The sequence below is a fragment of the Barbus barbus genome (assembly GCF_936440315.1).
Source record: "Barbus barbus genome assembly, chromosome: 8".
In the NCBI taxonomy this organism is placed as follows: Eukaryota; Metazoa; Chordata; class Actinopteri; order Cypriniformes; family Cyprinidae; genus Barbus; species Barbus barbus.
In genome coordinates this window covers 16,228,087-16,240,896 of record NC_136736.1, presented here as the reverse complement: position 1 = coordinate 16,240,896, position 12,810 = coordinate 16,228,087, and the positions used below count along the sequence as shown (strand labels likewise).

General features: G+C 37.7%; 1 protein-coding gene across 1 annotated transcript; it reads left to right on the top strand.

The window, feature by feature from the left end:
* Positions 1–3,437: 3,437 nt before the first annotated feature.
* On the top strand, positions 3,438–12,148 carry cpb2 (carboxypeptidase B2 (plasma)). The gene is made up of 11 exons (XM_079422843.1): positions 3,438–3,586; positions 5,794–5,869; positions 6,117–6,241; positions 9,261–9,369; positions 9,441–9,542; positions 9,669–9,773; positions 10,064–10,174; positions 10,373–10,463; positions 11,332–11,534; positions 11,643–11,727; positions 11,824–12,148. The coding sequence occupies exons 1-11, from the start codon at positions 3,510–3,512 to the stop codon at positions 12,021–12,023; spliced, it is 1,284 nt and encodes a 427-aa protein (XP_079278969.1). The 5' UTR covers positions 3,438–3,509; the 3' UTR covers positions 12,024–12,148.
* Positions 12,149–12,810: the final 662 nt, after the last annotated feature.

Genomic DNA, 12,810 nt, shown 5'->3' with positions numbered 1-12,810 from the left:
CACCTACACCCATCAAATGCAACTTTATTAACACTCCTTCCTTCCACATCATGTCATAAGCTTTTTCTATATCAAAAAACACTGTTATGACTGACTCCTTATTGGCCTGAGCCTTTCTTATTTCATTTTCTAGTCTTATCACCGAATCCATGGTACTCCTTCCTTTCCTAAAACCACTTTGATAGTTTGCTAACTTTCCACTTTTTTCTAGTATATACTATAACCTTTCTTTTATCATCCTTTCCATAATTTTGCAAACATTTGATGTTAATGCTATTGGCCTATAACTTGTGGGTTTAGAAGGATCCTTGCCTGGTTTCCTTATTGGAATGACTACTGCCTCTTTCCATGCATTCGGTAATCTTCCCTCCTCCCACACTCTGTTATAAAGGTGCAGTAACTTTAAGAGCGCTCCTTTCCCTAGATGTTTTAGCATCACGTAGCATATCTGATCTTTCCCTGGAGATGTTGGTTTAGCTCTATTTATTGCTCTCATCAACTCTGCCATATTAAAAGGTTCATCTATTTTATCATCAGTTTTTCCCCTCCAGTCTAACACACCTGGATGCTGATCCATTGTTCTTTCCATTCTCACTCTGCATACTTCTGACAGATTATCTGAACTGTGAATTTTTACAAATGCTTTTGCCATTATCTCTGCCTTATCCTTATTGGAGATTGCTGTTCCTTCCTCAGTAATTATAGCTGGGATTTCCCATTCCCTCCGTACTCCTCCCATCCTTTTTATCATTCCCCAAACCTCTCCCACAGGTGTTGATCTTCCTATTTCATTGCAAAATTTCTTCCAACTTGCCCTTTTTGCTTGACGTACTGTTCTTCTCACTATTGCCTGTGCCTTCTTATACTGGATCAAATGCTGCATGTTATGGGTGTTTTTAACTAGTTTAAATGCCCTATTCCTGTTTTTAACAGCCTGACGACACTCTTCTGTCCACCATGGAACCAGTTTTTTATTCCTCCTTTGTTTACTCTTGGGAATAGATCCACCTGCTGCCAAGATAATTGCTGAAGTTATCTGATTGTTTATTTCATCTATATTTCCAGAAAAGTCTATCCTTGATAATGATTCCTCACTTAACTTCTGGAATTTTACCCAATCTGCTCTTCTAAAACCCCATTTTGGAATTCCTTCACCTGATCTTATTTCCACTCGCTCTCCCACTGAGCATGATACTGGGTAGTGATCGCTTCCCACTGTTGTATTGTTCCAAATTTTCCAGTTACTTATTCCAGCCAAGGGATTAGACACTAATGTAATATCTATTGCCGATTCATTTCCAGTTGTTATGTTTATTCTTGTTCCTCTTCCGTCATTCATACACACTAATTCCTTATCATCCATCAAATCTTCTACTACCCTTCCATTTACATCTGTACGTGAACCCCCCCATATTTTACTGTGAGCATTAAAATCTGCACACCATATTACTTTTTGTCTATTATTTCCTTGTATCCTTAATATCTATTTCCAACCTTTTACAAGGATTATAGTAATTTATTATAACCATTTCCTCCCCTCTTTCCCACACTACTACCACAATGTATTCTAGATCCTCTCCCTTTTCTAGTACCCTATATGGAATATCTTGCTTTATAAATGTAGCACATCCTCCTCCTCCTCCCCGTCCCGCATTATCTCTGTCATTCCTTATACCTATATAACCCTGAATCACAAACTCTAAATTTGGTTTTAACCAAGTTTCTTGGATACATACTACATCTGGATTTACTTTCCTGTCTTTGATGAAATGTTTGAATTCCTGGCCATTGGCTAGTAAGCTTCTAGCATTCCATTGTAAAATAATAACCATTAATATTACCCAATACATGTTGCTTCCTGGCTTGACTGATTGGTGAGGTTCTCCCTCACTTCTTCCCATGTCAGTCCCACTAGTCCTAAATGATTTACTGCTGCTTTGACAACCAGCTGTATTTTATCATTTTTTGATTTAACTTCAGCTGTACTGTTTATCACTCCTGCAATAAATGTCACCAGGTCCTTTTTGTCCACATAAATCTTGTCACTTGTTCTTTGTTGTTGTTCTTCCTCCCCCAATTCTGCTTGTTCTATTGTGAGTTTATCATGTTCTCTTGACACTCTTGCTGCTTCTGCATAGGTTATCCTTTTTTCCACTCTTATTTTCTGGATTTTATTTTCCTGTCTCATCACCTCACATCCACCATATGCCACATTATGGCTTCCTCCACAATTACAACATTTTGGTTGTACTCCCGTTCCACACTTCCCATAGTCATGCTCGCCCCCACATCTAGCGCATCTCTTTTTCTCTTTACAATTATTGGCTATATGTCCAAACCTCTGACAGTTAAAACACCTCATTGGTTTTGGCACATACAGTCTCACTGGGTAGCTCATATAACCAAGGTATACCTTTTTTGGCATATTCTCCCCCTCAAATTCAATCAAAACCGTTTCACTATCCTTTTTCACTCCTTCTCTTGTCGTTTTTAATCTTTGTGCACTCATTATTTCCCCTCCTTTAATATGTCTCTTAAGTTCTTCCATTCCTACATTCATTGGTATCCCTGAGATCACTCCTTTGCATCCTCCACCATTTCGTGCTCCCACCCTCCTTGTGTTTATCACTTTCAGTTTTCCAATCTCTTTTACTTTAAATGCTTTCTCAATTTGATCTTCATTTGCACATTTGACCAACAAATTTCCATCATTTAGGAACTTTGCATATAATATCTCCCCTATCTTACTTGCCAGATGTTTTGTTAATACAAACGGGTTGATAATCTTCATGTTCTCTTGATCTTTATCACTGAATCTAATTATGACAATAAGATTATCATGTATTTCCTTCTTATTTTGCTCTTGTCCTTCTTCCTCACTTTCAGACCCCGGAAGCGCTTACCACTGGTCGGATGTTGATGTTCTTCTTCTTCTGGCGTTTGAATGGCTGTAGGACAACGACATTTTCGCCATCTACTGGTCTGGAGCTTAAATGATCATCTGGTTTATTAAAATAATAATAATTGCCATATGCTGCCACCTAGTGTTAAGGTTAAATTTATGGTTGAGTTCTAGTCTAGTCTCTATGCGTTTTGCTAATCGCAGAGAAAGAATGTTCTCCTTAAAAGTTGAGATGACATTTATTTATTTAGTCATTTAGCAGACGCTTTTATCCAAAGCGACTTACAAATGAGAAACAGAAGCAATCAATTGTAGTATTAAAACAACTAAAACAGATCAAAAATTAAAAGCTAAAACTTTATAAATATATTGACATGGCACTATTTGTTTTCTGATCATACTTATTTTTTATTTTTATTTTTTTAAATGATACAGCAGTTCTCATAAATACTATTTTATAAACAACCATTTGGAATGTTTTGAAATATAATCGACACAGAGCTTATGCAAAGTAAATTTTAACCAGCAAACAAACAGTTCTAGATCAATACTGGCCTCGTACCTTGTCTACATTATTGCACAAACTATTGGGAGACAGAACAAAAACATGAGGCCCCCAGTACAATTGGTTTACTTAATATGTTTTAACATCTTCCTTGAGAAGTGTTTCTGCAAATCGGAACAGTAAGTCATATTTTTCCTAAAATTATGCTTTGTACAATCATATAAGTTGATGCTGTGGAAACACCCAAGACTGAAATCAGATCTCTGATGTATGTCAGCATTAACTTATTGTAATCAATGTAAAACCTCACTTTAAACAATAAAAGGTCAAAAACATTATCTGTTGTAGAAAAATGGGAACATGCAGTAGGATTTGTTTTTTATGTAACATTTAAAACTATTTTCTTGGGTAAAAGAATAATAATATATACAGTGTTTGTATCTCCATTAGGCTAAATGTGAATATAAAACATTGTTGATTCACGATTACTATAAGTAGAATAGCACATGTTGTTACAGTTTGTAATAAACAGAAAATGGTACATTCTTTGCTGAAGTGTTTATTGTGAATAATTATGTGCAATTATGTAGTATATGCAGTTATATATCAAAAACATTTGCATATGATGATACATTTTCTTTGTAAAAAAAATAGATAAATAAATAGATAAATAAAGTTGTAAATTGTAAACTCAGAATTATGAGAAAAAAGTCAGAATTGCTAGATATAAGAACTGATGTTTATATATCGTAAATCCGACTTTTTTTCTCAGAACTGCACAAATCAAAATCCATATTTCAAGATAAAAATTTCCAATTAGCTTATATTATATTGTATTATATTATATTATATTACGACCCGAATTCCAGAAATATTGGGACGTTTTTTTACATTTGAATAAAATGAAAACTAAAAGACTTTCAAATCACATGAACCAATATATTATTCACAATAGAACATAGAGCACAAAACAAATGTTTAAACGGAGAAATTTTACACTTTAATCCACTAAATGAGCTCATTTCAAATTTGATGCCTGCTACAGGTCTCAAAAAAGTTGGCACGGGGGCAACTAAGGGCTGAAAAAGCAAGACATTTTGAAAAGATTCAGCTGGAAGAACATCTAGCTACTAATTAAGTTAATTGACATCAGGTCTGTAACATGAGTAACAACGCTCCTCAACGTCAAATTGCAAAGGCTTTGCAAATCTCATCATCTATAGTGCATAACATCAACAAAAGATTCAGAGAAACTGGAGAAATCTCTGTGCGTAAGGGACAAGGCTGAAGACCTTTGTTGGATGCCCATGGTCTTCGGGCACTCAGACGACACTCATCGGCATGATTCTGTCATTAACATTACTAAATGGGCCCAGGAATACTTCCAGAAACCACTGTTGGTAAACACAATCCGCAGTGCCATCTGCAGATGCCAACTAAAGCTCTATCATGCAAAAGGGAAGCCATATGTGAACATGGTCCAGAAGTGCCGTCGTGTCCTGTGGGCCAAGGCTAATTTAAAATGGACTGTGTTCTATGGTCAGACGAGTCCAAATTTGACATTCTTGTTGGAAATCACGCACACCATGTCCTCCAGTCTAAAGAGGAGGGAGACCTTCCAGCATGGTATCAGCGTTCAGTTCAAAAGCCAGCATCCCTGATGATATGGGGGTGCATAAGAGCATACAGTATAGGCAGCTTGCTAGTTTTGGAAGGCACTATGAATCCTGAAAGGTATATAAAGGTTTTAGAGCAACATATGCTCCCCTCCAGACGATGTCTATTTCAGGGAATGCCTTGTGTATTTCAACAGGACAATGCAAAACCACATACTGCAGCTATTACAACAGCATGGCTTCATAATAGACGAGTCCGGGTGCTGAATTGGCCTGCCTGCAGTCCAGATCGTTCCCCTTTATAGAACATTTGCCCCATCATTAAACAAAAAATACGTCAAAGTCAAAGACGACCACAAACTCTTCAGCAGCTGGAAACCTATATCAGGCAAAAATGGGACCAAATTCCAACCCCAAACTCATAACCTTGATTTCCAGACGTCTTCAAACTGTTTTGAAAAGAAGAGGAGATGCTACACCATGGTAAACATGCCCCCATCCCAACTATTTTGAGACCTGTAGCAGGCATCAAATTTCAAATGAGCTAATTTTGTGCATAAAATTGTAAAATTTCTCAGTTTAAACATTCATTGTGTTATCTATGTTCTATTGTGAATACAATATTGGCTCATGTGATTTGAAATTCTTTTAGTTTTCATTTTATTCAAATAAAAAAAAAAAAACGTCCCAACATTTCAGTTGTATGTATGATATACTTTATATATGTTTGATGCTACAATAAATGACTGCAGCTTTTTCTTCACACACAGTGACCAGGTTTTGTCCATCACTGTATCCACACAGGAACATGTGGACACAGTGCAAAACTTAACAAGTCACAATGAGGTAAGAGGGTATTTGTTGACAATTATTGACTGGCATTCTGTCAGAGCATGACTGTGAATATCAAATTTGCTAAGAGATGTAATATCTACTGTAGATTATGAGTTAAATAAGTCAAGTAAGAATGTTTTTACAAATAGCCTTCACAAAATTTGCTGTTCATTGATTTGATTTATTGAACTGACCCTCAACTGACCCTGGGCCTGTGAGTTTCAGCTAACATCTAAGCTCATCCTCTGTTCTTGTTCAGACAGAATTGTGGCAGCCTGCTTCACCCATTTACATTACAACAAACTCTGAGGTTCACCTTTACATTCAGTCAACAAGTGTAGAGTCTGTCACTGAACTCCTACGCAAACATGGCATTACTTTTAGGTAAGTAAAGCTGGTGGAATGAAGAATATATGAACCTTTAACAATCCTGTTGTGTTGGGGTCAATTTGACCCACAATTGATGAATTGCTTGAAAATTGGATAGACTATGTATTTCTTTTTTATATTTTGTGACATTTTTTTTCATTAAGGGTTATGAATACAAAGTTTTGTTACAGCTTTTGTGTTGGTGTTATTTTAACATCTTTTTAAAAATGGTGTCCCGCTTGTGCGTTTCTGGATGTGGTCGCTTCCTGGCTGCGTCTGATGGTCACGATCGCTGTGTCTCATGCTTGGGCCATCAGCACACTGAGGCAGCGCTCGTGGATGAGTCTTGTTCTCATTGCGGGAACATGACCATCGCGATGTTGCGGTCCAGATACCTCCTCGTTAAATGTGGTTGGACGATTGGTTCCTGGGGGCGCAGGCCGATCGCTGGCAGCCACCACCAGTTCCATTCTTCCCGGAGGTGCATGAGGAGGTGACAGGGTCTTGGAGGGCACCTTTTTCTGCCCTAAACAGGCCTAGCGCCTCCTCCGTCCTCACCACCCTCGACGGGCGCTATTGCCATGCAGCTTTGCCTGCAAAGCAGGCATCTGGAGGGGTAATCCACGCCTTCCGTCTATAAGTTCTCGTCCGCTCTAACGGCCAAGGCTTACAGTGCTGCTGGACAGGCCACTTCTGCCCTGCACGCCATGGCCCTCCTGCAAGTCCACCAGTCCAAGATGTTAAAGCAGCTGCACGAGGGTGGTGCTGACCCAGGTGTGTTGCAGGAAGTGCGCACTGCGATGGACAGTCCAGCTGATTTGGAGACACTTCGGGGACGCCCAGGTAGACCTGTTTGCCTCCACGGACACATCCCACTGCCAGCTGTTATACTCCAAGTCCGAGGGGACCCTTGGCACGGATGCGCTTGCACACAGCTGGCCTTGGGGCCTATGCAAATATGCGTTTCCCCCAGTGAGCCTTCTCGCACAGACCCTGTGCAAGGTCAGGGAGGATGAGGAGCAAATCCTCTTGGTGGGGCCATACTGGCCCAATCGGACTTGGTTCCCAGAACTGGAACTCGCGACAGCCCCTCCTTGGCAAATTCCTCTGAGGAGGGATCTCCTTTCTCAGTGAGGGGGTACCCTCTGGCACCCGCGTCCAGACGTTTGGAATCTCCACGAATTACCATCACTTCAGCTAGAGGCCCGTCTACAAGACACGCTTACAGGCTGAAGTGGAACCTGTTCATCGACTGGTGTTCTTCCCACCGGGAAGACCCCCATAAATGCCCGATCGCGGTCGTGCTCTCTTTCCTGCAAGATGGGTGGGAGCGAAGGCTGTCTCCCTCCACTCAAAGTGTATGTTGCCGCTATTGCCGCACATCACGATGCAGTAGATGGTAAGTCCGTGGGGAAGCACGACTTGGTCATCAGGTTCCTGGGGGGGAACCATATTGGTCAATTTTATTCCAACATTAAAGTAGCACCCGGATTTCAACACAACAGGAAATTATGCTAACTTTTTTTAGAACAAGTGTTATGATTATTTAAATGTCTATTCACATTTATATTTATTACTTTTATTACCCTAAAAGCAGAGGTGGAAAGAGTACGAAAATATTTTACTCAAGTAAAATTACCATTAGATTAATGAAATTTTACTTTAGTACAAGTAAAAGTAACAGTCTAAAAATCGATTCAAGTAAAAGTAAAAAGTAGCTCATTTACTCAGAGTAAAAATTACTTGTTACTTTTTAACAGTGGGAGGGACGCAAGAATGGGATAGGCCAAGGGTGTCAAACTCAGTTCCTGTAGGGCCACAGCCCTACACAGTATAGACATATAACCCTAATTAAACACATCTGATGCATCTAATCTAATCGTTTAGGATTATTTGAAAACTACATGGTATGTGTGTTGGAGCAGGGTTGGAACTAAACTGGAACCAAACAGGAACTGAGTTTGACACCCATTGAATAGGCCTATAAATCTCAAACTAGTTGTTTTTAATTAAAGGAATCAGTTATTTAGAATAATAGGACATTTGGGCTGTTACCAGGCAAATTAAATCAGTATCAACAAAATTCATCTTTGCAATGCAGAGGAAACACAGAAGCTTCATCTGAAGTGGCATTTAGATGTATTTACTGTTTAATGCAGGACATGAATGCATTTAACCTGCATTACAAATGCAGAAATAATGTTTTGATATATAAGACATAAAATGTTGAATACTCATTTGAAATTATAAAAAAAAATCAAAAGATACTTTAAATGTGAAATTAAAATCGCCAGTAGGTGTCACTGTGAAGTCATTGCGATTGAACCGAATCATTTAAACAGTTGATTCATTCAGGAACAAAACAGTAACACGGTCATGTTGCGCAGAGACGCAAAACAGTGCTGTGGCTGTGTTTGGGGTTATTTTTGTTGTCGAAATAGAGCAAAAACAGGCAATATGGTGTCTAAAACGCAAGTCTCTTAATTAACGTATTGTTTATTGAAAATCTATATGTAATCATGCTGATTTTTGGAGAAAAACGGCACTCTTCGTGTGATATTGATTTACTATATGACATTTTCTGCCCCTATATCTTCAATTTTGTGATGATCATTCTAAATGCATTTTAACAATCACGCAGTGAACGAACGCACTCTAAATGCGCGCGCACTAGTCTAGTCTACTAGACTTCACGGCGTTCTGTAGGAGTGTTTTGTTTGGTTTTTGGCTAAATACTGATAATGTGAAATCGCACATCGTTAAAACAACAATTACGATATTATCACAGACGATATATATCGCACACCCTGCACCACTGTCTTTTTGGCTAATTTGTGCAAAACCTTTTGCTAAATTGCCAATTGCTTCATTTTAACCAGCAATGCAATGATGCAAGTATTCACCTCTACATTCTTGCGAAGGGTTGATGTCGAGATTTTATAAGCTGCTAGTTTGGTCTGCCAAAAAGATGCAGATGTTGACAATCAAGTCCTTGATTCTTAAGACTCAATTTGTGCTTTTGATATTTTTGCAGAATGCTTTTGGAAAACACACCAGCACTAATTGAGATGCAGACCAAAAATGATACATCAGATCCCCGGAGTGGAGGCGTGTTTTATGAGAGATATCATTCTTTAGACGATGTAAGCTGACAAAAATGAGAAAATTCACTTTTTTCAAAATCATACACAATTTGACCAAACTTTTGTCTCAGATCTATTACTGGATAAACAAGACCAAGCAAGACCATTCAGACATGGTGAAAGTTATTCTTATTGGGTCATCTTCTGAAAAACAACCACTCTATGTTCTAAAGGTACTCTCATTCTATTAAAGTTCATTTATATACTAGAGATCTGAGCATCCCTTGAATGTCTTTTTTAGAACACATTACAGACACATTCACAGTTAAAATGTCTGTTTGTCTGTCATCATGCTGCAGCTTTCCGGCAAGAGGGATGAGGTGAAGAGAGCCATGTGGATAGACTGTGGTATTCATGCACGGGAGTGGATTGCGCCGGCGTTTTGCATGTGGTTTGTCAATTATGTAAGTATAAAGGGTTAAGCTATCATACAGTGTGCTTTAAATCACACTTTCTTCATACTCAACTTCTTCACCAACTTCTTTGTTCTTCACCCATTTCACTTTACAAACCTATTTTCAATTTGCACATGGTTGTTGCGCATCTGTTGAAGTGCCCTACGTCTGTTTGAGCTTGTATCTTTAAACTGTATATTAACTATATATGTATCTTAGCTGCAGATTTCAAGATCTTGGTTAGGCATAGCATAGGTTTGGCCATGTTGGAACTTTAATTTAGTTTTTTTCTTTTCCAGGCACTAGCATTTTACAACCAGAACACTGAAATCACAGAGATTTTGAACAATATGGATGTGTACATCTTGACAGTCATGAACCCAGATGGATACAAGTACACATGGACAACAGTAATATGATAAAAACTATTATTATTATTATTACTGAAGTGTTGGAATTGTAGTAGAACATGTAGTTGTGCATTTTAAATTTCCCTGAAATGTAAAAAAAACCCAGACTTTTGCTTGATCCAAATTTAGCACAGTACTTATTCTAAAAATAATTCTAAAAGAGTCTTCATGGCTTTTATTTATTATTTACCCAAACAGGATCGTATGTGGAGAAAAAGCCGCTCAAATAACAAAGACAGTGACTGTTTTGGAGCCGATCTGAACCGAAATTTTGATGCAAACTGGTGCAGTAGGTGCCAAATACTAGACCTTCATTAAAAAAAAAAGAAAAAAGCTGTGTCCCAATTTGTGTATGTACATGTATGTTTTTGTTTTTGTGAAGAAAAAGTACATACCTTTGTGTGTGTAGCACAATAGTATAGGCACGCTTTGGGGTCACACCACTTCATCATTATAACATATTTATTGGACTGCTCTATTGCTTAATTACATGCATCCTGACATCATTTAAACTGCCCTGCCAATCATTTTGTCACAGTTAACATCATCCATATTTTGTTTTATTCAATTTTTACCATATTGGAATGAAATGAAGAGGCAGGTTGATCTACAATGTATCTTTCATGCTGAGCACTCTCTTCATGCAAAAAAAAAAAAAAAAACAAGGAAAAAAAAAGGAAACTGTACTGGTAAATATTTTACATTGCCCATTACATTTACAGATATTAATCCTAAAACACACACAATGCAGTGCAAAATTCAAAATACAGTACATTGTGCTCTTAAAAGTTAACGATGCACTTAAAAGTTACCCTTTCTCTACCGTTGGTCTTGCATATCCACCATGTTTTTTAGTCGTGTTTGTAGTTCTAATCAAATTCTCATCCAACGCAATGGGTTATGGGCAATATCAACTGTTAAAGTGTGCGCAGACCTGCACTTCAAATTTTCACCAGAAATAGTAAACCATCCGGGTAACTTTGGGATTCTCATTTCAACATACGAATTGGGACAGTCCAGTTCTAATTTTGAGTACTATTTAGGACAGTTAGTATCCAAATTGGGACGCAGAAATACTATTATAATTTTACTTTTGAGGACATTTTAGTTTAGAACTGATATTTCTCCTGGTTTAATGAATCCACTGTGTTCTACAGCAAAGGGAGCCTCTGATAATCCATGCGATCCTACATATTGCGGTCAGTTCCCAGAGTCTGAACCAGAGACCCAGGCTGTGGCACGGTTCCTGCGCTCCCATAAAGACACAGTCAAGCTGTACCTCTCCATTCACTCCTACTCTCAGATGCTCCTGTTTCCTTACTCCTGTTCCTATGATGAGATTCCAAACTACAATGAGCTGGTGCGTGAAGTTAATGCAGGGTCATTTGTAGCAGGCCATACTAGTAAATAAACAATCAAAATAAAAAAAAATCTAATTTATAAGTATATTTGTGTTTCTTTCTGACAGTTTGAACTTGTTAAGCTGGCCTCAACAAAGATACGCAGATATTACAGGAATATCTATAAATATGGTCCTGGTGCAAAGACCATTTGTAAGCTTTCTGTCTATTCTTAGAATACAACAAACAGTATTTGAACTTTTCCCTGTTTCTTTGTTATATAAACATTCTGTGATTTTCTTTTACTAGATTTAGCCCCAGGAGGATCTGATGACTGGGCGTATAATCTTGGGATAAAGTATTCCTTCACCTTTGAGCTTCAGGATCGTGGTCGATATGGATTTCTTCTTCCTCCCAGCTTTATCCCTCAGGCCTGTAATGAGGCTCTGCTGGCAACAAAGGTCTTAGCCTTACATGTGATCAAGAAACTCAATGAAGAGCTTCCATAAACAACCTGAGCACACTATAACTTTTACTCTTGACTAAACAAAATGTGTACTTGAAATGTGCAAACAGCAATAGAGAAAATGCAATATTTGTAACAAATAATAGTAACAAATAAAAACATTTTTGAGAGTGAGGTTATTGTAAGTGTGTCCTAACATATCAAGCAGCCTATCATAGTTCGAATACAGCTACCAAAGTAAAACACTGGCATCTTGATACTGGCCTCTAAATTGTCATGTTAACACTTTGTTTCCTTTGCACATAAGAGTTATGAAACATTTTAAATATAACACTTAACTTACATACGAAGCACTATTACATACGGTTTGTGATGTAGCTGCTGTCAGATGTAAATACAGTTCACTGCTTCATCTTTCAGTAAAAGTTTATTTGCAAACTCTCCATTACATCCAATTTAGATGAAGAACGGTTTTAGATTAACATTTTTTTAGCGTAGATCTGTAAATTCACAAACGATAGTCTTTCTAAAACTAGGCAGTAATGTTATTTATCATTGATGATTTACACAGAGACAATTCCATTCAGTTTAGAATGATGGGCTCAATAATCTACATTTCCAAAGAAAACATTTTATTTTATTAAAAAAATCTAATTGTTTCATTTTTTCCACCATTAATCCTTTAATGCCTGATATGAAAATAACAGTCAAATATAACAATAATAATAGCAACAGAAAAAATATTATTATTATTAATGGAAGAGTTTACTGAATCTTTAGACAAACAAGATATTTAAAACAATCTGAAGACCAGACCGCCAGTTTCCCAT